Source organism: Numenius arquata, chromosome 9, assembly GCF_964106895.1.
Source record: "Numenius arquata chromosome 9, bNumArq3.hap1.1, whole genome shotgun sequence".
Taxonomy (NCBI): Eukaryota; Metazoa; Chordata; class Aves; order Charadriiformes; family Scolopacidae; genus Numenius; species Numenius arquata.
In genome coordinates this window covers 10,648,930-10,673,113 of record NC_133584.1, presented here as the reverse complement: position 1 = coordinate 10,673,113, position 24,184 = coordinate 10,648,930, and the positions used below count along the sequence as shown (strand labels likewise).

Sequence of the window (24,184 nt, the reverse complement as noted above, 5' to 3'; positions counted from 1 at the left end):
GATAGAATGTGACATCTGGGGAAAAGGAAGTGAAAGGGTAAAGTCAGTAAAGAGATAGAGAAAGCAAACACTGGTTTAATTTTTTTCTTTGGGGGGTGGGGAGGATGCCAGGGCAGCAATCCATTCTGTATTTTAGGAACATCGTACAGGACAGAAGCCTCTACACGTAGGTCATGAAAGATGGGGGAGAAGATGGATGGGCATCTGGCCAGGATCCTTATCCAACTCTGTGTCTTTCCCCTCTGGAAGTCTCTATCTCTGTCAGCTAACTATTGCTCCCGTTCAGATCGCAGTTCTCAATAGCACAAATTAAGGCTAGATCTCAAACCCCACGTTACTGCAAGCTGTGGGAAGTATATATAAAGAAAATTAAACCTGTTTAGAAACATTAGGAAACTTCTACGGGGTGGGGTGGGGGGGGGAGTATTAAAAGGTGCAGTTTATGTGGAAAGTCAAGACTCAGAGATGAGGAAATGCTACTTTTGTGGCTACGTGGGCAACTTCAGTTTATCCATTTGCCCTTTTGTAGAGAAATGGCTATATAGTTTAATAAATCCTGTTCTCATTTTTCCCCTACAGAACCTTGCTTCATTCAGTACGTGAGTGGCGTGCACGAAAAGATATATCAGTTATATGGAAGGCTGAAACTTCTTCCTCTCCCTTGTCCAACCCAAGTTTTTGGATGCTTGATTTTGCAATTTAGCTAGTAGATGGTTTACCTTCATATCAGTGTGCATTATGTACTTCTTGTTTGTATTAGAGGCCTGAAGACCCACATTGGATTGAATGCCCATAGGCACATGGTATTGAGCATTTTCGACTAAAGCTTTGCAGAGATATCATTTTTTACTACATTAAAAATGATATTTATTGAATCTTGCAGATTTGCACTATGTTGTTCATGTTTGTGGATTGTGAGAGCATAAATTTTAGGGCCATATAATAAGTGTGGAGGAAGTTGGTCTTTCACAGACATTCAGTAAATTCTGTGGTTCTAAGGAACAGCCTTTATCAGTCATAGAAGTGACATTTCAACCTGAGTCATGTTTGTTGTCTAGATTGGGATTCCTGGTGCCAAAAAAATAATTATTTGGAAGAGACAAGTGGAAAGTAATCTGTAATCTGTTTCAAAGAATACTGAGAATTTCCAAGATGAGTAGTACTGTGGATTATTATCTTAAGTGTTAGCTTTTGTCTTTGCTGGAAAGAATTGAAACGCTTAAAATCTTAGACATTAAACCTTTAACATTTGTGTTGTGTTTGATGGGCCAAATTTTGTGCTTTCAAGATATATATGGTTGTAAAATTGGCCAATTTTTCATATGAGAGATTATGGAATGAAATCTGTTACTATTGCGGTTCATGTATGTGTTATATTTGAGGAGGAGTTTAAAGTTTTGTTCATGCAAATGTTTGTTTTGTTTGGGGTTTTTGTGGGTTGCCTTTTCTGTTATTTTTTCTTTGTTCTTGTTAGTTTGGTTTTTTTGTTTGTTGTTTTATTGTTGGAGGTTTTTTTGAGGGTGACACGATACTGTCAGTGACTTCAGTAAGGATGCAGGTATCATTGTTCATATGAGGAAGGCATTCAGGCTCTTAATTTGTGTTTTTAATATGTTAAAAAAATCTCTTTATGTGGCAAAGGAAAAATAGCAAAATTTTTGTTTTGCTTCCTCCTAACCCTTCTCCTTGCTTTTTTTTTTGGCTTTGATTAATGATAAATCAGCATAACAGTTAAGAAGAAGTTTAAAGAACAGTTTCTGTTAGAAAATGTGCCCCTCTATTTCCAGACACAAGCTGTTGCTTTTTGCTGCTGGTTTTGATGAAAAATTATTAACAAAGCAGAGTTAACTTCTTTTTAATGTCATGAGCCTATGAAATGCACACAAGAATACTTTACAGAATCCTTGTGTTCTTTTTTTTTTTTTTTGAAGGTCTCAAAAAAGAACATTCTTTACAGGAGACTAAATTAGTTGTCCAGACCATGAATCGTATTTGAGCATTTGTGAATTTCACTGAAGTCGATAGAACTAGTTTGTATTTGGCGCCTGTTGGTGTCGCGCAGGTTTTGGAAGTGTATGTTTAGAATAAATGCTTTTAGTAGAATTACTGTAGAGGAATTTTGCCAATTTGGATTTATGATAAAAGAAGGGAAGATTAAAATAGAGACTGTCTAAGGGTGTTTAATATAATGTAGACTTCGATTCCTGTATGCTGCTTGCATTGCTATGTGTTTCCTACAGCTTTTTGAAATGCCACTATTGCAATTTTTGTGTTTGATGCATGCATTCCCATGTAGGTTACATGCTCTTAGCTAAAGGGACTTCTGTCTCTAAAATAATAATATATAAATTAAATCTTACTTATTTCTCAAAAGTAAATGTAGAATAACACTTTGTATACTTTAGAAGAAAAATTTTAGGTGACCAATAGAGCTCAGTAAAATGACAGAGGGAAATACTTGCTATATGGCTTGACTCTTTTTTTCTCTTTTTGTTGTTGTTGTTGCAGGTATTAAATAAAATATGCTGTTGTCAATAGGAATGCTGATGTTGTCTGCCACTCAGATATACACCATTTTGACTGTTCAGTTATTTGCTTTCCTGAATCTTTTACCCGTGGAGGCAGATATTTTAGCAGTAAGTATGAAAATGTTTTTCTACATAGATGAAATACCTATAAAATTGAATCTTCTTTTAAACTATTCTATTAATAAACCAGTTAGTAGAATAAATGTTATAGCAGGTTGCTTGGAATGGAATTGTCTTAACAGTTAAGTTCAATGAAAAAATAAATTGTGCATTTTCAAATGATTTTACAGATGATATGTGCTCAGATACCATGACAGTGAAAGCACTTGATTCCTTTAGTCATTTAAAAAGTTCCAATCTAACCAGATGTTCCATAGTGTGTTATAACCCTGTTAAAAGAATTCCATGATTATTTGATTTAGACAGCAATTTAAGTTTTGGTGATGGAAGCCGTTTTGTAGGGTAACTGTATATAAATAAATAAAGTAAAATAGTCTTCTACGGCTAGTATAATTTATGTGTGTGTTGAAGGTGCCCATTCACATGCCCAACACATTCACATGCCCGTGCCACAACCATTGTGTGTGTTGGTAAAGTTTTTGTGTATGTTACACGTATATATTTTTTAATGTATCAGGATAAGAAACATTACTATGAATATAGGGTGAGTGGTCAAAGTTGTTGCTGGGCTATTTATTACCAATTTTATATATCGTATAGCTTTATGGAGGAAGTTGTATGTGTCTTTGTAGGATAGATCTTAAGCCACTGAAGTATAATTAAACCTAAGTACTGTAGGCTCTATGTTCCCTGCTTGTGACATTGATATCCAGGAGAGTTTTTAGTATCATATCAATTAATCTAGGAGAACAGAGTGAAAAACCCTTGATGCTAAATGTTAAAAAAAAAAAAAAAAAAAAAAAAAATAATTAAGATTGTTATAATGCGGGGTTGATGAATGCTGAATTATGTGCTTTGGATCTTTGAGTTGTTACTATTTTTTTTGTAGATAAAATTTAAAAAAAACTAATGCGGGTAGATTGTTGCTATATTATGGAACTGACATCACGTTTCTATTGTGAAATTTTGAACTGGCTTTTGACTGTAAACCTGATGATTTCCCCTCCCCCCTTTCCTTTCTCACCAAGCTCATGCTTCCTCTTTTCATAAAACTAATTTTCATTCTTGCTACTTCCTCTCTTAGAAAAGACATTTTAAAAAACAAAACCCCACCAACCTCAAAAAAAAAAAAAAAAAAGGCATTTTGGAAGTTTAGTTTAATTTTTTCTATTTAAGCTTCCATGTGCCGTTTTCTAAAATATTTCCATCTTAAAATTGAGTGTCTCTTACTTTTGGATGTTTGAAAGTTACAAATTTATTCTGAGAATATCTTTGAAGTAGGAAATGAAGAGATGAACTAGACACTTATCAAAACTTTGCTATGAAGAGGGGCCAGTGGAATGCTTAAGAGATGCTCAGAAGAAGAGGGCATGTTTGCACACTGTGTCACGTGGAATCGAAGCCATACAGATTGCTTACAATCTCGAGAGATTTCATGGTTTAATGATTGCCTGTTTGGGGAGCAAAATTCCAACTGAAGTTTTAGGTTTGTCAGCGAAAGGAATGCTTCTTTTCTCTACTGATTTACATGTATTTTTATGCTTCTGTGTTCTCACATAGTTGCAGCCTGAAATGAAGGATTATGTTTGTATGAAGTACTGCTATGTGTATATGAAGCATGATTAGTTTTTTTTTTTTTTAATAAGGGATGAAGGTAAATAGGTTTGTGTCTGACTCCTAGCTTCAGCTGGGGCTTGCCGAGTGATTCAAGGGAAGACATACAGTAGCACAAGCTCAGGAAGGATGTTTTGAAGAAGGTAAATGATTGAGTAGTGAGGATTGAGGAAGGCAGGGTACTGGCGCAGAGCTGAGCTGTGTGGTGGCAGGATGGAAGATTAGGAGGAGAAGCTGTATAGAGTAGATTGATTATACAGAACAAAAATGCTTCCTTGAAATTTAGCTCCATTCCTACCTCTTTCCCTCAATTTTATTAAAGTCTATGGGAAGGAGGCTCCTTTGAAATGTTGCTCCTTTGAAAGAGTTAAGATAAATCATAGCAGTGTTTTTCTTTGAACTATAGTTTGAGTTCCCCTGGTTTGTCTGCCTATTATGAAATGTCTTGTCCATCTGAAATAAACATGATCCTTACGTGACTGTTCTGTATGACAGCTGGATGATACAGTGAATAGACAAATATTTGAGTCGTTAAACTTACCAGCTGATATGCATTCAGGTCAGTGTATGATGCACAACTTTTGCAGGAAACTATTAATGAAAAAATAATAACACTTTTTATTGTATGGATTTGCACTTTTTATTGTATGGATTCTTCACTGGTTAGGCCAGAAAAGATGAATAAAAAAAGAGAGGGAAACAACTTCAGCAGATTTAAGGTCTTTACAGTATTCCTTTGTTTGGAAATGAAAGCTCATAGTATAAAACAAAACTGTATAGTTTTCAGCTACTAACCTGAATAGACACCAGGGAGTTGAGAAGGGATAACATATGGAGGCTATTCTTTGCCTACAACAAGCGACCTGTTAAAAGCTGTTCTTCCCTGTTTTCAAGTGAATTCAAAGCAAAAACCCCAAACCAACAAGAACACCACCATCCAAAAAAACCTCCACACCCAAAAAACTACAGTTCTTCAGATATTTGCTTTTTTGGGGATGTTTCTAGTTTCTCTTCTGCAAATGTGGTGGTATTTGAATTGTAGACAGTAGAAAGAAAGATTTGCCATAGAGATAATTTAACAAAAGGTTCTTTAATACTTTCTAATGTTAACAATTAGATAAAAAAGAATGATGTTGCCATGTGAGTAGAAGACAAGTGGAAAAAGCAATTTTGCTATTTCATTGACAAGGTCACAAGAGATTGTATGTCTGAGAAATATTTTGATCTGAAAAAATATGCAGTGTTGTTTATTTCTATATACATTTGTTATCTATTTCTCTCTTGTTGCAAACCTGAAATTTCTCTAAATTTTATTTCTCTTAGTATAACCTTGAAAATGGAACTCAGACCTTTGACGATCTACCTGCTAGATTTGGCTACAGACTGCCAGCAGAAGGCTTGAAGGTAAAAAAAAGAATGGAGACAGGACTGTATCTGCTGAACCCTTCTTCTGTAAACTGAAAAGATAAATGAATAGTACTGAGGAAAAATAAATACAGAACTGATTAATCTACTGCTCAAGTACAAGCAAATGTGCAAAGGGTCTGAGATGAACTGTTGTCTGTGAAAAAGAGATTCCTTTCCTAAGGAAAAGAATCTTGGTAATCTGACCTCCTGTATGTAAGCAAGAATTTGCTGAACATTTTTAATAAATAAGTTAAAAATAGCTGAATGATGGGAATCTAAGTAAGTTAGTTTGGTAGGCCATTGTTTTCTCTGAAGTTGGTGGCAATACTGATCTCTGTCAGTTACCTTGCGCTGGTATCAGTGGATGCCATATTGAATTTTGTCTTGATTAATTTTTCAAAAAAATATTTTGAGAATTTGTCTTTGTAGGGTCATATATTGTTGAGCCTTTTCATACAGTAAAGTGTGGAAAGGCAAGAGGGGTTATCTTCCTTGCATGTGGCCCACATTGAGTGCTGTGTAAAGGATTTGTAATTCCTTTTCTTGGGAAAGTACAAGAACTGTTGTCAGTTTGCTTCCCTTCTTGCATTTCTCAAGCAACTGCATGGAGAAGCTCAAGGGCTGCAGTTCTGCCTTCACTCCCACATGCAGTGCCACAAAATTGGGGGCTGTGTAGTAGGTGATTGATCATGCACTCTCTCCTTATACGGTTTCCTTTTAATTGCAATCTGTGCCCCACAGTAGACGAGAAGTTCCCCGTTCTCCCAGTGCTGTATCAAGTGGGAAAAATGCAGATAGCACATATACGCTTTTTTGTTAGTTATCTATTACAGTGTCTTATACTCCAAATAAAATCATGACTTGAAAACTGGTCATAGGATTATTAAGAGAAGGTACTAGTAAGTGATAATATATTGGATTAGCAGAAAAAAATGAGTGACTAAATTTTTTTTTAAAATATTGTTAATCCACTTTTTTGATATATAGAAACTAAAAAGCTTATAAATATTATACCGTATTAAATTGTAAAATTCAACTAGTATTGGAGAAGACAGAAGTAAGGTGTAAGGATTTGGAAATGTTAATGAAACTGGAAAGGGAAAAATCATATTGACCTATTATGCAAAGTGATTAATGTGCAAAAAAGGTTAAAGATGGCTATAACCATGAGAATACACATAGAACACTACCATTATTTTGCACTGGATCAGGAATTCTAAAGACTTGATGTCTTCTGAAATACAGCAGCAAGCATGTTTTGTACAGCAGGATAATTCCTTGTCCACGCGTCTAGTGTGGTTAATACACCTGGGATGTAGTAAGGTGCGTAGAGGGACTGAATTAAATGAATAGAAAGGAAATTACGTTTAAGGTGAAATGGTGAAGGACTATGAAGAAGGCTAAATAAATGTAGTTTCCATAAGCAATGATGAGAAGGCATGTTCTACTTTTTCTGACTTCTGCTAAGGTAGTAGGTGTTCATACTCTATGGTGGCAGGAGGCAATAACTGCTGTAAAGACAAACTCGCTTTTATCTGTGTAAAATAAGATAGAGGAGGTAGAAAATAAATTCTATTTGGTGGTGTTGATACTGTAAACTAGTGTGGTAGTCCTGCTGCTTAGAAAAGTATTTAAAAGCCTGATGAACATCCATTTCAGTTATAGTCCTCATATCCTCTGAGGTAGGTTTGTTGTTGAGATGATGTAGTTGATGCTTGTTGTCTGGTGTGCTCTGTTGAATTCAAGAACAATGGCCATGCTGCGTTTTTCTCCTTGCCTGATGTAGGATGCAGTGACGTGAACTGTTTACTTTCTCTAGGATCACATTCTTGCAGTCAGTGTCAGTATGATTATCCATTTCAGATAAAATTTCTTTTCTGTTCCTCTCCTGTACTTGAAATCCTCGCCTACAAGAAAGGCAATTTAGCTGTCTAGTCTACTACTACTGTGAAGTTCAGTTTTCATTACTTTTTTTTTATTGTGGAAGTGGCTAGATGGAGTCAGTCTTGTGACAGTAACTTCTTTGTCTGGCTCTCGCTTTGAACAGTGTATGAGTAAGTATTTATGACAGAGATGTTTATGTTTTTATTTTGTATAAGAATCCTAAGCTGTAAACATATTTAGGCAGGCCACCTTCCGAGTTTCAGTGAAGGGGAATTGCCATCCTTCACGCACCTATGGAGACTGTGAACAGCACATGAGGGCAGAGAGATGCTTTCCTATTCATTCTGCTTGTAGCCTCTATGGCCCCAAAATCTGGCTCTGCAGCATCATTGATGTTGCAATGCTTGTGAGTAAACAATGTGCAAAAAATGAAGCTGAAGTGAAGGTACGAAGTTAGATCACTCTTTGTTTGCATGGTGTCTTTTTAATCCCAACGGGGAATAAATTGCTGTAAGAATTCCTGTAACTCTTAAGAATTCTGCTGCAAACCTCAAGGAGACTTTATTTTCATGCCCAGTAGGTTTTATCATGAGGAGAAGTGGTGTTAGAGCTGTATAGTTCTTTACTGACTATATTGAGAAACAGAGGGAGATTAAGTGATTTGTCCAAGTAGTGAGCCAATTTAATACATCAAAAATAGATATAAGGAGCTTTGATTCTAACCTTTTTAACTGTTACACAGCTCTGTGTCTTAAGTAAGGTAGATGTTGTCACCTGTGTAGAAATAATAATGAGGTTTAGTCCTGAATATAATACCAGCATGATTTTTTTGTTTCCATTAAGATTTTAATTATTTAAAAAAACCCACTTTGATATTGGTTGAAATAGGATGAAAATGTTATATATGTCTGCATTTCCTGCATTTCTTTAACTGTAACATGATGTTGTGTGATTTGTGTAAAACTTCTGCAGTTGGTTGCAGACATACCACTCTTTAAAAAAACCAAGCCAACCAACCAAGTGCTTTGCGTGAAACTACGTAACATAAATCATATTTGCTGTATGACGCGGGGGGAACCTCAGGGAACTAAATTTGGTTGTCAGCAAATCAGTGTAAAATTTTCAGTGAATTTTTTTTTACTTGTTACAGACTGTGTAATGTTGTGCCTGTCACCACAAATTTGGCAAAGAACGGCTGCTGGTTCAACTTTTCTGCCAAAAGGAATATTATCATTACAAAAATCTATTCCTCAAAACAAAATTACTTGTCTCTGTTGTTGGTTAACCTTTATGAATGATATATATTATGGACAAAATGTAAGATTAGCTGTTAATAGTATATTTAAACTGACAGTTTATATATACGAACATGTATATTTTATATACTGAAACAGTTTATATGTTAATTTATATATAATTATTTATTCTATAATGTAATTATTATATATGATTATTATTTCTACACAGCTGATGACACTTCTCTGTATATCTAAAGCTGTCACTGAAAGCTGAGTTTAAAGTTCTCAAGGATATATCTAGAACTGTAGCAGCAATTTCTTGAGCCCACAGCAGTGCAGCTTCTCATGATCTTTATTTCCATAAAACAAATTATTTGTATTCTTATTTTCTGCAAATTCACTGCTCTTTATAAGTATGATAATTTGTTTTAGCTTTAAAACTGTTTTAAACAAGTGTGAATCTTGTAGGAATATTCTTATGTCAAATGATACTTCATTGTATTAGCATCCAAACACCTCTATCACATTGTGCAAAAACACCTTACAAAGAAAGTAATTTTTTTGAAGGTGTGTGTTTCAAATAAAGGGAAGACAAAACCTCCTCTAGGTGCACAGTCTGGATTTTTCTGTATCTTGGTAATCAAAATCTGTTGTGAAGAGAATAACAGAAAGGAATGTAATTAATATCAGTCTAATGATTAATTAATATTAATCAAATTAATAAAGAAGCTCCTTTTCAGGTGAGGTAGAGCTTTGACCAAGGAAGCAAGCATATTCTAGTAAAGGAAAAAGGGGAAGGTCTGCTCCCCTTAGGGCTAGAACAAATAGTGTTGTGCAGTCTGCGTGATACTCCTCTGGCATTCATCTTGCGTAAGTTCCTGTATCAGCAGTGTTTATGGAGCACGTACAGCAGTAGCAAAAACAGTTCCCCGGAGTAGTCAACCCTGAAGTCACAACCTTGTGGAGAGGGACTAGTGTCGGTGCATTCAGTGTTCAGGTGGGCACGTTTCCTCCAAGAGAAGCTGTAGAGTTTTTCAGTACATGTTGAGGCATGAGGTTAGGAGAGTTTCTACTCCCAAAATTTTCAGTGGTGGAGTACTAACTCAGTCACCTAAAAAACAATCCAAAGATTGCTTCAAGATTGATGTTGCCAGAATTTCCTACTTCTGTGAACCTTTCAACTCTAGCAGGTTTGATGATCACTAGTCTTTGCTTACCATAATAAACTAGCTATTTTGGATGCTTGTTCAGTGTTGATTTCACACACTGAACTTTCTTCTATTTTCCCTTTTGATTTCCAGGTACTAAGTTTGTGTTAGTGCTTCTTAGGCTGTTATATTTTAGGTTTCTTGATTAGTCTCCATATATCATAGGATAATACTTCCACAATATTAATGTAGCGTACACAGTCCTCTTTATCAGACTTTGCAGGATAATTCAGCATAATGTAATTGCAAGAACTATTTTCTTTCTAATTCTTTACAAACATAAACATGCTGGTGAATCAAAATAAATAGTCAGGGATGTGGCAGAAACCTTGCTATGATGCGAGACTGAGTTGAAAATAAGAATTTGTTTAGATTTTTTATGAAAATGTGCAGTTCTCTTTCTGAATAGTTGTTTGCCAGCCCTTTTGTTAAGACAAAGAGAAACAAAGCTTCTCTTTCTGTTCCTGTTTTCTAGGGATTCCTAATAAATTCAAAACCAGAGAATGCATGTGAGCCTATAGCCCCACCTCCGCTGAGAGACAACTCCTCTGGTGCTTTTATTGTGTTAATTCGAAGGCTTGAGTGCAACTTTGATATCAAGGTAAGGGGTTTGTTTTTTAATTTTTTCCCCCTCTCTGTTTCAAGGTCTTAAAGAATTTACTGGTGCTTCAGAAAAATACCTATAGCTAACAGCAGGATAGATTCGGAAGGAAAGGGAGAACGTCATTGTCTACAGGCACATAAAGCAGTATTGTAATATTATTTAGTTTAAGATTTACCTGTTCGTGAGCTGGCTTACGTGGTAAATAAGGATGACGGATGCTGCAGTTTTATAATAGAAAACATTCAGTAGCAGTATCAGCTTTTCTTGCAGTTAGACTTTTTGCTGCCAGGGATCACAGGGGAGATTAGGGAATGGAGATAACAGAAAAGCACCCAAAACCTGCAAGCCACTTTCCTGATATGTTTTTGTTTTTAATAGCTGGATCATCTTATGGCTCACTGCCGTTGTTCATGGGGTCTCAGTGTGTCACAGTATAGGAGACAGTGCACTGCTGGGCAGAAACAGGCACAATTGGCAGATGGCAATGTTTAATGGGTACAACAGCTAGAAGTTACATTATGAGGTATTTATATTATAAAAATTTTGACCTGCAGCTGAAGTGTAGTTTTCTCTGTGTTACTTTAAAAATATGAAATTGGAATTACTTGTGTGGCAGGAATATGTGGTTTTCTTGAAACTGACCCAGATGTATGGGGCAGCAAAGGATGTCTTAAGGAAAACAGGGCTCTTCGATTTGTTGTTGACTTTCATGAACTAAAAGGAGATCCAGCCATATTTACTGCTATGTGGTATTGTGGTAAATTCTACCCAGACTGTAGATTCCAGCTGTTGAGGCAGCTCCACTGCTCATGTAATGTATCTTCACATCAAACTCAGGAAATATCACATATTTTGTACCGTGAATCCTGTCACCCTGTGAGTGTGGCTTAGTGAGAAAAGGAAGGACAAATGACTGCTGATCTTTTTCACACCCTCTTTGCCTTTCTAATTGCTGCCCCTAAATTGATGGGAAGGTATTACTGCTGATGACACTGTTAAAGGAACAGGTCAGAATTTCTAGTGGAATACATTTTAAATTGGAAATATAGCAAATGCTTGTTTGTTGAAAACTACTTGTTTTGACTGAGCCTGCAGCTTTTTTTACTCTGGTGCTAAACCAGAAAAATCACATCTGCATTGCTGGTTATAGTATTCTGAGATTCTGAGAAGCTTTGGAAAGCTGCTCAGCTAAAGGCAAAAGTCAGGCAGGGGGCGGATGTACACAACTGCTTTATCCACATAGCTGTCACCTCAGTTAATGTGAACTATTGTATTTTAGTTTTACACATCTTGGTTTGCCACATGCAGTCAGTGAGCGTTCTTGCAGGAAATGGAAGATTTGTACATTATCATTGAGGGATTTCCATGGTCAGTTCTTTAAGGATTAAGTCACACTAGCTGTGTAGGTAAATGCTTTTTGGTTGTGTCTTACATTTCGTGTAATATCTATGGAAGAGTGGATTCCCACACATTTCGTCATAAGACAAAGAGCAAGGTAGAAAGTGGATCAGGAGTTCCAGGCAAGCATGGGTGTTTATGTACTCACTGGCCAGGGAATTCGCATCTATATTATGTTGTTAATATTATGCAATATTGCACTATATAATTTCATGCATCCTACAGCATTTTGCCCTACAGTTTCTGCCAGGAAGTGGCATGTGAGTTATATTACATATCAGCTGCTTGACTGAAAGGATTCAGATTTTAACAAAAGCTGGAGTTCATTTTTAAAGCCCTGTCTCTCCTTCTGTTTTACACTGAAAACTGTAAATACAGGTGCTTAGCTGATTCTTGATTTTATTGTGTATGAATCTTTACTAGGCCAGAAACTCGCTTCTTTCCTTCCATCTCTCTGTTAGCGTTTAGGGTATGGTCATCTGTGATCAAATATGTTGTTGACATCACGTAGGAAGCATCATGCATTTTCTGCCTACGTAAAAGTTGTGTTCGGCAAAAGAAGCATCATGTGAAAACTGTGCTACTTATGGAAAAACTTATTATAATGATCTGGGATTATATGTAACTTAAGTAAATGATACCTCACTATATTTAAACTTCCTTTTTAGGCACAAAAGCCAGCAATGTAATACTGGCCGAACTCCCAACCATGAAATTGTTGAGTAAAGAATTCATTGTACTTAATGGAAAGTTACTATGCAATAAGAAATCACTTCCTGAAGTTGTACCATCCTGCTTAGATAAATCTTAAAAATGGGTTAATGTTTCACACACTGGGTTAATACTTGACACGCCTGAAGGCAGGGATGCCCTCCAGAGGGACCTGGACAGGCTTGAGACATGGACCTGTGTGAATCTCATGAAGTTCAACAAGGCCAAGTACAAGGTCCTGCACCTGGGTTGGGGCAGTCCCAAGCACAAATCCAGGCTGGGCAGAGAATGGATTGAGAGCAGCCCTGAGGAGAAGGACTTAGAGGTGTTGGTGGATGAGAAGCTCTACATGAGCCGGCAATGTGCACTCAGCCTAGAAAGCCAACTGCATCTTGAGCTGCATCCCCAGCAGTGCGACCAGCAGGTCGACAGAGGGTATTCTGCCCCTCTACTCCACTCTGGTGAGACCCCACTGCAGTGGCTGTGTCCAGCTCTGGGGCCCCCAACATAAGATGGACATGGGCCTGTTGGAGTGGGTCCAGAGGAGGCCATGAATGTGATCAGAGGGCTGGAGCACCTCTGCTGTGGTAACAGGCTGAGAGAGTTGGGGTGGTTCAGCCTGGAGAAGTCTCTGGGGAGACCTCGTAGCCCCTTCCGGAACCTGAAGGGGCTACAGGAAAGATGGGGAGGGACTCTTTATTAGGGAGTGTAGTGATGGGACGAGGAGTAAAGGTTTCAGTAAAACTGAAAGAGGGGAGATTTAGGTTAGGTATTAGGAAGAAATTCTGGACTGTGAGGGTGGTGAGAGATACAGAGAAGCTGTGGCTGCCCCATCCCTGGAGGTGTTCAGGGCCAGGTTGGATGGGGCTTTGAGCAACCTGGTCTAGTGGGAGGTGTCCCTGCCCACGGCAGGGGGTTGGAACCAGATGATCATTAAGGTCCCTTTCAACTCTAACCATTTTATGATTCAGTTTTGGTGCACAGTTAATGCTTTTGTCTTTGGGGCCCTGGGTAGTGAGGGTGAACTTGCAACTTAACAATATAATTGGACAGGCAATTGCTACTGCTTTTTGCAGCTAGATGGGGGTGTTAGGCTTGTGCTGGTTCATGGTAGCTTGGGTAGGTGGTGCCCAGCTGTGATTGTGGTAATGTCACTCTTTATTCTAGTAACTCTGTGTTAAATGAATATTTTTTAAGCATATTCATGTGTGGTTTTACACAAGCACCATATTGCATTATAAAATCCAGTAATTAAACAAAGGCTCTGTGTTGTAAGTAAGTGGCAAAAGTGTATAGGGAACTAAAACATTTCCTTAAGTAATGTAAATTATTTACTACCTGCCCTGAAGAAGATATTTCAATGTATAACGGACAGTTAATAAACACCTGTTCAGCACACGATGGTAAAGAAATAAAATGACCCAACAAAAAAATTTTAATACTACATAGAAACCGTCACTAATTACCATAGCACCTTTATGTGGATTTGAAGATTAAGAACCTGTGATAACCAGGGAGCTTTAAGGCGCGGATCACTCAATGAACTTTTGTATTCCTGTCTTCAGTTTCAACACTTAAATTTGTGATGTGTTATCTGTGATGACTCCATTACTGCCACTCTGTGTCACAAGCTCACATACGTAGATGTTCAGTGCTTTTAATCCTTTCCTTGTCTTACTTTTTACTGTTTTATTTTAAATTCTCATGCCTTTTTTTATTTTTTGCCTGTTTTTGTGTTGTGCAGCATGCAAGAAGGCTTTGTATTTCAAGCTTGACTTAGAGAACCTTTTTTAGAATAATCAGTGGAAGTTTTCCAGCTTTACAACTCGTGTTCCTCATTATTTTTTGTCTCTTGTGAAGAAAAATTAGGGGGTGGGTGTGTGTATGTGTGTATATATATGTGTGAGTATATATATACACATACATACTTCCCTTCTAGCTTTAAGGGTAGAGGTTTTAAAAAAGACCACCAGAATTTTCCCCTGGGTTTTTCTGATCTGTTGATGATAGTCTGCTGTAAAGGAGAGATGGTGGTGATTTCCTGGTGAATTAGCGTAGGACAGGGTTCCATAAGATTTGTTTGTCTATATGTTTGTTTGTAAGGGTGGTACAGTAGTTGGTATGTGCTGACTGGTTAATAAAGCTGTTGTGATGCCATAGTAGCTGAATGGTGCAACTGTTTTCCAGTTTCAGAGGTATTTAGAGCTGTGATGTTTTGGTCAGTTGTACTTAATGGTTCTATATTTGCCCGCTACATAAATACGCATTTGTGTTACAGTCTCCTTAAATAAATGCATGCATCGAAGTACAAATAAAAGCTATCACCGTGTCCTATACTAACCCAGTTCAGAGCAAGTCTATCCAGCTATGGCCAAGCTTATGGTGTAGTTTTAAATAGTTGAATACAGGATGAAACCCAAATGTTCCTCAAGTTCTCAAGTGCTTTTTGCATCTTCTGATGAGTTTTTATACTGTCGTGGGTGCGTTGGAAGCAGTATCTAAGATGAATAGCTGTTAACTTAGTTATGTTTGCATTACTGATAGTCACTACGGCAAATACCATTTACTTAGACCGTAGGCTTTGCTTGTATTGACAAAAAAAAGTATATAACAGAAATGTAACTGGTACACAATATATTTATAGTTTTGTACCCATATTTATAATTCTGTAATTTTCTGTGAGAGAGCTTCTGATACCTGAGCTGTCAAGTAAGATATTTCCCCATCCCTAAAGGCGTAGAAAAGATACTACTCATGTGATTTCATGAGCTATCAAGTGGTAATCTAGTTTACCATGTTAGTTAGTACCTTTATTTTCAATTATGATTAAGTATTATTTTTCTCTACCCATAGGAAGTTTTTAATCCTGTTTTTAATATATGTGAAAACTGTCTGTCTGCAGACAATATTGAATAATTTTTCTGGAAAAATAACATAATTACATGAGTGTAAGAATAATTATTTTATTTTGAAATGTGACACTTGTTTTAAACGTGCAAATAAAGTTGTGGTAATACTTAACTTCCTGAAAGTGTACCTTGTCTTAGGACAGACAGGTTACTGTATTTTGAAACAACAGTCTTTCTAATAAGTACTTTTTATGGCTTACAGGTTTTAAATGCACAGAGAGCTGGATACAAGGCAGCTATAGTTCACAATGTTGATTCTGATGACCTCATAAGCATGGGATCCAACGACAGTAAGTACAGGTATCACTTCTTCTCTCCTGTTTGAAAATCATTTCACCCACTAGTGTCTACGGTATTAAAATCAGTATAAAGTATTATGGTGAACTCTCGCATAAAACCAAAACAAACCAAAAAACCAATGCAACAAAAAGCCTCAGAAAACCCCACCCAACCAGAAATCCTTTTGCTTTTAATGCTTTAAAATGGGAGATGTTCGTATAAGAACATGCATGTATGCTTGTGTGTTATTTGTGGCATTCAATTTGTACATTCTCTGACCGTTTCTTTCGTTTTCCCTTTAAATTTTAGTTCAACTGTTCTGGGTTAAATGGTTACATTTATGAGGTAATTTTATATGACTGATGTGGAAAATAGCTGATGTGCAGTTAATTAGAAATATTGGAAAAGTAAAAAAATGCTACTCTTTTGGAAGGAAATTAAACTTTAAAATATGACTTTTTAGTATTTGTTAGTGGTTCTATTTTGTTGTTGCACCATTGTGTACATTCTTCTGTTCCTTTGGGCAAATGGATTCTAATTTCATATCAATACATATTGCGTCTACATTTTTTCAGTTGGAAAAAGAATGTTTAGAGACCAGTGTGCCATTTTCTGATTGATTCTGATGCTAACTGTTCCAATTTTAACCTTTCATGGGGTGAATACGTTCAGAACATCTTGTAATCTAGTTGGAATGTTGGTTTTGTTTTATGGTATGTGTTTTTTGTCTATAGTGCTGTTACGACTTTCTCTGTGGCATTTCTTTGTTTTGCTTAGTTTTTGAGCTTCTTCAATATGGAACAAGAACTTAAATGAGAACAAAAATGTGTTTCCCAGTGGAAATGCCATTGAATAAACTAGGAAATGAACTTTCAGCAAACTAAATGGCAGCCGAGTAGCCCAGAAAGCTATGTTGAAGCGGTTTTAATGAATTCCCAACCCATGTGAATCTTATTTTCAGGTTTCACTGAGAAATCGGAATATACAGCAAGTTCACAACCAATGCAGACTTAGGTAGTGTGGGGTGACATTAAGCGATATATGCTTTTGCCTTGGGAAACCTGAATGCTTTGCTGAAGCATCAGAGGTGCAGATCAATATAAAGTGAAGCTGAGGAGATGGCTTTCTAGAATATGGGGTTTATCTTTCAATAATTTTTCATTTGAGCTGCATCTTTTGAGCACATTATTGTCTCCAGTAGTAAGCAGAGAAAGTGGAGACACTTCCATCCAGTTTCTTGAGACTGAAATAAAGATGTGGTATTTTTTCATTCTCTTCTTTCTTCTTTTTGACCTTTTCTAGCCACGGCTGTTTCCATTGTGTTCATTTATGTTTAGGGTGGAAAGGAGGGAAGAAAGATTAATTAAAATTTGCAGTACCAGCCCACAGAAATCATAAGTTGCCAGAAATTTTGGAAATCAATGGACTTGTGTGACTTTGTCAAGTCTCTGAGTAAGAATGATTTTTCTGGTTAAACTTCCTCTGATGATGCTTTTTTTTTTTTTGTCAAAATATTTTGTGCTTGTGCTCCCTTTAAATATTACATTAAGAATTTTGGTTTCTATACCTGCAATAAAGTCCCTAGATATTCGGTAGGAAAAATGATGCCACTTCTTATATGACATGTAGCATGCAGGTGCATCAGTCTATATGTCATTATGTTAAAATATGTCTTCATGTTGTGATAGTCGCATGATGTTCAAGTCTTACGTCTTAGGAGTGTCCATAGCATGTCTGGATAATAATAATAGCTTTATTCTTCTGCTTTTTTATGCAGTTGAGATTTTAAAGAAGATTGACATTCCTTCTGTCTTTATTGGTGAGACTTCAGCTAATTCTCTCAAAGAAGAGTTTACTTATGAAAAGGGGTAAGTTACCTCTGTGTTACTCCTTGCATTAAGTCATTGCCTCTTTTTAATATTTTTGGATTTAAAATAGGATGTTGAGATGACAGAGGTTGTAGATATTGAAGGTGAAACCTTGTGCCTGAGAGCAAGGTGCAGAAAGCATTTTAAAAATTAATATAAAATGTTTTCCTGCAAGAGGGTTACCATGTATTTATCAAGTATTACCCCTTTTGTTTTTGTGTAGCACTAAATGTATGAGTTCAGCTAATGATCTAGGAATCACAGAAATGTTTGTGAGCGTTTGTGTATTTCAGATCTAAGGGTGTGTTCTTACAATATAAGCCAGTTCCCATTGAAGTCAGATGTTTGTTTTTTTTTTTAAAAAAACTATTTTTAAAGCACATTGGAGATAATGCAGTCATGAAACTATTGACAAGTCATGACTGAAATGTATGTCTTAATCTACCCTTTCTATTGTATTCTTGGGTATCTGTACAAATACTGACATGGATAACTTCATTGATTGATAGTTTGAATTTAAGTGATCATCTGTCAGACCTTACCAATGTTTAACTCCTCTCTGACTTACTTTAAGTGCAGTTCTGCTCTGGAAGAGACATAGAAAAATGGAATTATTGATATTCCTGCTGCTCCCCCCTGCATTCCTTGTTCAGAAGTGTGTTCTTTCTGAGTGGATTATTAGCCTAATGATCTCACTCCTTCAGTCTCTCTGTCCTTTCACTGAATTAATCGGGAGAACTAGATTGTGTCATTCTTAGGTAGACTCACCTTGCTGATGAAACTATTTAAGTATGACCCCACATGGGTAGGAGTTATAGAACTGCTAACACTTTACACATTGTACCTTCTCAGCTGTTTCTGACTGCTTGTGCCAACAGAATAATAATGGGATTTTACTTCCTTAAGTGTCAATAAATACTTGTATTCAAACATCCAGTTGCCAGCATCCATATCAGGTTCTCTAAGAGTTTTTGGTTACTGTCCTTTATTGGCTCTCCAGAGGACAAAGGGTACACTTTGCCATGCTTCATGATTTGAAACTAAACCTCCCATATATCCCAAAATGCTTTAGTAAATAAGAATGATTTCACAATATCTTTTAATAGTCATGTTGTATTTTTCTCATTCTGCTATCAAAGCAGTTATGAGGTTGTTTTCCTGGTTGCTTTAGTTTTATTCATGATTGGAGTCAGTAAGTATTTTTAACTCCAAAAATGTTCAAAGAAACATTGTTTTATCCTTTTATTTAATTTGCTTTACATCATGTGGATATCAGCTGAATTTTCTTTGTTGTTGTGCACAGGTAGGTATTCCTTTAGTGCATCTAGTGATAACCTTTTATTTTAATGGGTTTTTTAATTGTATTTAAGTCATTGATCATTAAATTCTAATCTATTTAGACAGTGTTATCTTTTTCTCCCCATAGTGGCCATGTTGTGTTAATCCCAGAGTTCAGTCTTCCTTTGGAGTACTACTTAATTCCTTTCCTAATAATAGTAGGGATCTGTCTTATTCTCATCGTCATATTTATGGTAAGTTCCTCCTTTTAATAACATTTTTTTCTTTCAAACAAATCCTCATAGAACCGTCACTTACTGAAGGCAAGTAAAGGGGTACAGTAAAGGTACAGTGAAAGCTTTGTGTAAGGTACATACCTGTACCAGGCTTACCTGTAATCCTTTATTTTCTTAGTACAATAAAGAGATGTAGAATTTTGGTAAAGGGATATCAGGAGCCCTTAGGATGTTCTACGTGGCATCTAACTACTTAAAAAGAATTGTCCTCACTGCTATTCTTCTACTGCACAAGCGCTTTTTTTTTTTTTGCCCCATAAAGGATGACCTGAGCTTGGTCTCTCATACACTGGGAGCATGTCCCACCTTACCAAACTTATACTGTTTAATAAACATTAGTCGTACTGTTCCACAGTGCAGGTCTCACTGTTCAGTTTTTTACTGCCAGTGTAGTAATCAGTCAGCAAGCTCAGACCCTGTCACAGCATGTAGCATACGTCTTACAGCATATACATTGCCTGTAGAGATTCTCAGGTGGGCACGTGTCTCTTATAAAAGGTAAAATAGCATAGCTATGTATTATTTCAGAATACTTAGCATCCTGCTTCTTGGAATCTCTGCTGGTCTCTGAGCAATTTGTTATTTTACCTTTTGATAAAAATCAAGTTATACATCAGCTGTTCTATACAATTTCTTGAAATATTTCTGCGGTAGTGTTTTTTGCACTGTAAGTTATGTATTTCATTGGCAATCCTGGGCACAATCAAAATTGCAGCAACTCTCTGAAAACAAAGCAGAAGTGAGCAACTAGAAATGATGTAAAAGTCACTAATGCTTTGTCTGACCTTCTGGTGATAACCTTGATCATAGAGGACTTTGTCTCGGTTAATTAGGTGAACATATAGCCTTATCATTGTATCTTGAAGGTCAGCAGTTTGAAGTAAGGGGAGATGGTATTTCTAAAGGAGCGTAGTTACCAGGAGAATGTTCTGTGAACATCTGTTGTTCTGAGGCCATCAATATTCCAACTTGAGCTTCAAAAATAATCTGCTTATAGTGCACCGAAGCTGAAAACGCAAACAAAATATTGATTATCTAAGAAATGTAATGAAGAAGGCTATAAAAGGGATTGCGGTATAATTTTGAAAATCCTATCAAAATATGATGTGAAGCACCAATCTGCCATTTTTCAGAAAGATACTAATTAAGGAATGAAGAGAAAGGCAAGAAGAATACTTAAGGGGTCTCTTATTTAAAGAGCAATTTAGAAGGTTAACACTGAAGAGAAAACTAATATAGGAGGGGGGGACACATGACAACTGTAATCATGAGGAGTGGGAGCTTGACCTTTATGATGAACACCACCGTAGAAATTCAGAAATAAAAGAGATGGTTTTTACTCTCAGGATATTTCTTCGTATTTTGCTTCAGAGATTTTCACCAGTTCAGCTGCGTCTGTTTTTACATGTTGTTAAGTTACGTGCGAAAGTTCCTAATGGATTTCAGTGCTGTCATCTTCAGGTCAAGAAAATAACTAAATTACAGAGCAATTTGCACCAATCACTTCAGCAAGGAACTGAAGTAATGTAACAAAACACAATGCTAGTCCCACTGAAAGGCCACCTCTCCTTAGAACGGCACATTTCCCTCACTCTGAAAACAGCAGTTTTCTGCATCAAAAGTGGCATTACAGATGTTATAGGGGTGAGCTAAAAAAATTTGTAAAGTGTTTGTCTTTAGGGCTTAAGTGAGTTCTCTTAGCAGAAGCCACAGAATCACAGAATGGTTTGGGTTGGAAGGGACCTTTAAAGATCATCTTAAAAGTCACGTCCAACCTTGAACACTTCCAATGATGAGGCATCCACAACTTCCCTGGGCAAACTGTTCATGTCTCACCACCCTTGTATATCCGATTTAAGTATACAGTATTTCATATATACTGATTCTTTTAAATTTGCCTTTTAAGAGCTGGATCTTTTTGTATCAGCATGTTGATACTCTGAATTAAAACAATTTTTTACTTAATGTGTGAGTTTGAGAGTTCCAGATTCCAAATGAAATATATAGGGAAGAACAATCTGTACAATCCAAGAAGAATAAACAGATGCTAGGTAGGATTAGCTATGAGAAGGGGAAATAAACATTTGGTGAGGAAAATTTCAGGCATTCTAAGTCATCTTCAGTTTCCTTGCTTAAGCACTGTGAGGAAATATAAAAAAAGGGCACGTCTGTAAACTATGATTAAGAATTTATTTTTCCAAATATGTCCTAGTTAAAAAAGCAAAGGCTTTGAGACCTGAATTATCTTCTGTTAGTGTCAACACGTAGTCAGTGCTAAAATGAATGGTTCTTTCCATGTTTTAAAATCATGTTGTAGAGGAAAACCAGACAGGAGCCAGGAGAAAATTATATTGTATGTCTTCAAGTCAGGGTTACCTGTACTATGTATTTGGGACAGATGTTTGGAGGGTTTTGAAAACAGGTGATACAATGTTGAAAATGCCAAAATCAATCTACGCAGCTCATGTTAAACTGTGAGGAAAAAAGGGGAGAGATACTTGAAAGCATTTTCCAGAGCATAGTACAGGTTTGACAGAGGAACAGGATAAAATCAGACTCAGTAGTGATAGATAACTAGGGGAAAAAAAGAGAGTTTATGACCTTTGGAAGAAGGGGCAGGCAACTCAGGAGGATGAGGTTGCGTGGGGAGAAAATCAGAAGGGCCAAAGGCCAACTAGAACTTAATCTGGCTACTGCTGTAAAGACAACAAAAAAGGTCTCTATAAGTACATTAGCAACAGAAGGGGGCAAAGGGGAATCTCCATCCTCTATTGGATGCAGGAAGGGAAACTTAGTGACAAAGGCTAAGTTACTTAATGCCTTCTTTGCCTCAGTCTTTAATAGTAAGAGTAGTTGTTCCCTGAGTACCCAACCCCCTGAGCTGGAAGACAGGGATGGGGAGCACAATGAAGCCCCCATAATGCAGGGGGAAATGGTGAGGGACCTGCTACATCACTTAGACGCACACAAGTCTATGGGGCCTAATGGGATCCACCCAAGGGTACTGAGGGAGCTGGCGGATGTGTTCACCAAGCCACTGTCCATCATTTATCAGCAGTCACCTCAGTGTTGGGGAAGGTTATGGAGCAGATCGTCTTGAGTGCCATCGTACAGCATGTACAGGACAACAAGGCAATTAGGACCAGTCAGTATAGGTTTATGAAAGGCAGGTCTATCTCAACAAACCTGATCTCTTTCTATGACAAGGTGACCTGCTTTGTGGATGAGGGAAAGGCTGTGGATGTTGTTAACCTGGACTTTAGTAAAGCCTTTGACACCGTGTCCCTCCTTTCTCATGGAGAAACTGGCTGCTCATGGCTTGGATGAGCATACTCTCTGCTGGGAGAAAAACTGTCTGGATGGCCAGGCCCAAAGAGTGATGGTGAATGGAGTTAAATCCAGTTGGCCTCCAATCACAAGTGGTGTTCCCCAAGGCTCAGTACTGGGAAACTGTACTCAGTATTGGTGTTCTGTTTAGTGTCTTTATCAATGATCTGGAGAAGGGGATTGCGTGGGCCCTCAGTACGTTTGCAGACTTCGCCAAGTTGGGTGGGAATGTTGATCTCCTTCAGGGTGGGAAGGTTCTACAGAGGGATCTGGACAGGCTGGGTTGATGGGCTGAGACCAGTGGTATGAGATTCAACAAGGCCAAGTGCCAGGTCCTACACTTGGGTCACAACAACCCCAGGCAGCACTACAGGCTTGGGGAACAGTAGCTGGAAAGCTGCCTGGTGGAAAGGACCTGGAGGTGTTGGTTGACAGCCAGCTGAGTATGAACCAGCAGTGTGTCCAGGTGGCCAAGGCGGCCAACAGCATCCTGGCCTGTATCAGGAATAGTGTGGCCAGCAGGACTAGGGCAGCGGCTGTCCTCCTGTACTCGGCACTGATGAGGCCCCACCTCGAGTACTGTGTCCACTTTTGGGCCCCTCACTACAAGACAGACATTGAGGTGCTGGAGTGTGTCCAGAGAAGGGCAATGAAGCTGGTGAGGGGTCTGGAGGGCAAGTCTTAAGAGGAGCGGCTGAGGGAGCTGGGGTTGTTGAGCCTGAGCAAAAGGCGTCAGAGGGAAGACCTTATCGCTCTCTACAACTACCTGAAAGGAGGTTGTAGTGAGGGGGGATTGATCTCTTCTCCCAAGTAACAGGTAACAGGACAAGAAGCAGCAGCTTCAAGTTGTGCCGGGGGAAGTTTAGGATGGGTATTAGAAAAATTTCTACACCAAAAGGGTTGTCAAGCATTGGAACAGGCTGCCCAGGGAAGTGGTGGAGTCACCATCCCTGGAGGTATTTAAAAGACAGGTAGGCATGGTGCTGAGGGACATGGTGGACTTGGCAGTGTTAGGTTAACGGTTGGACTTGATGATCTTAAAGGTCTTTTCTAACAGAAATGGTTCTATGTTTCTAAGCTATGGGGCAGCATGACAGTGTTTGAGGGATGGTGTGCTGATGAGGGCTTTCACTCAGCTCCAAGACGTACTGAGTAGTACACTGGGGCATACCTGAAATGTGTGTACGCTAATGCATGCATTATGAAGAATAAATGAGGAACTAGAGGCTTTGGCTCAATCCCAGAGCTACAACATCATTGGCCTAAGTGGGACTAGTGGAAAGAGTCCTGTGATTAGAGTGCTGTGATGGAAAGTTACAGGCTTTTCAGGAGAGACAGGCAGGACAGGCAAGGTGGAGGGGTTGTGCTGTGTGTGGAGAAGGGGTTGGACTGTACAGCACTTGCAGTTGAGGATGAGATGGCTGAGAGCCTCTCTGTAAGGATTAGGGGAAAAGATAATAAGGTGGATGTTGTCTTTGGTTTTAAAACCAATGATGGGCCCTGGCAACTCTGGAG

General features: G+C 37.8%; 1 protein-coding gene across 3 annotated transcripts in view; it reads left to right on the top strand.

Annotated features, from left to right (window-relative positions):
* The window catches only part of RNF13 (ring finger protein 13), a 41,851-nt gene that overhangs the window by 4,349 nt on the left and 13,318 nt on the right, over positions 1-24,184 (top strand). For 2 of the 3 annotated variants that reach the window (XM_074153036.1, XM_074153038.1), the window contains exons 2-7: positions 2,509-2,636; positions 5,586-5,666; positions 10,475-10,600; positions 15,824-15,911; positions 17,678-17,768; positions 19,195-19,300. In XM_074153036.1, the coding sequence (XP_074009137.1) occupies positions 2,523-2,636; positions 5,586-5,666; positions 10,475-10,600; positions 15,824-15,911; positions 17,678-17,768; positions 19,195-19,300 (606 nt within the window). In that variant the 5' untranslated portion in view covers positions 2,509-2,522. Of the gene's footprint in view, positions 1-578; positions 804-2,508; positions 2,637-5,585; positions 5,667-10,474; positions 10,601-15,823; positions 15,912-17,677; positions 17,769-19,194; positions 19,301-24,184 lie in introns of those variants that run through there. The other variant, XM_074153037.1, reaches the window with a different exon arrangement.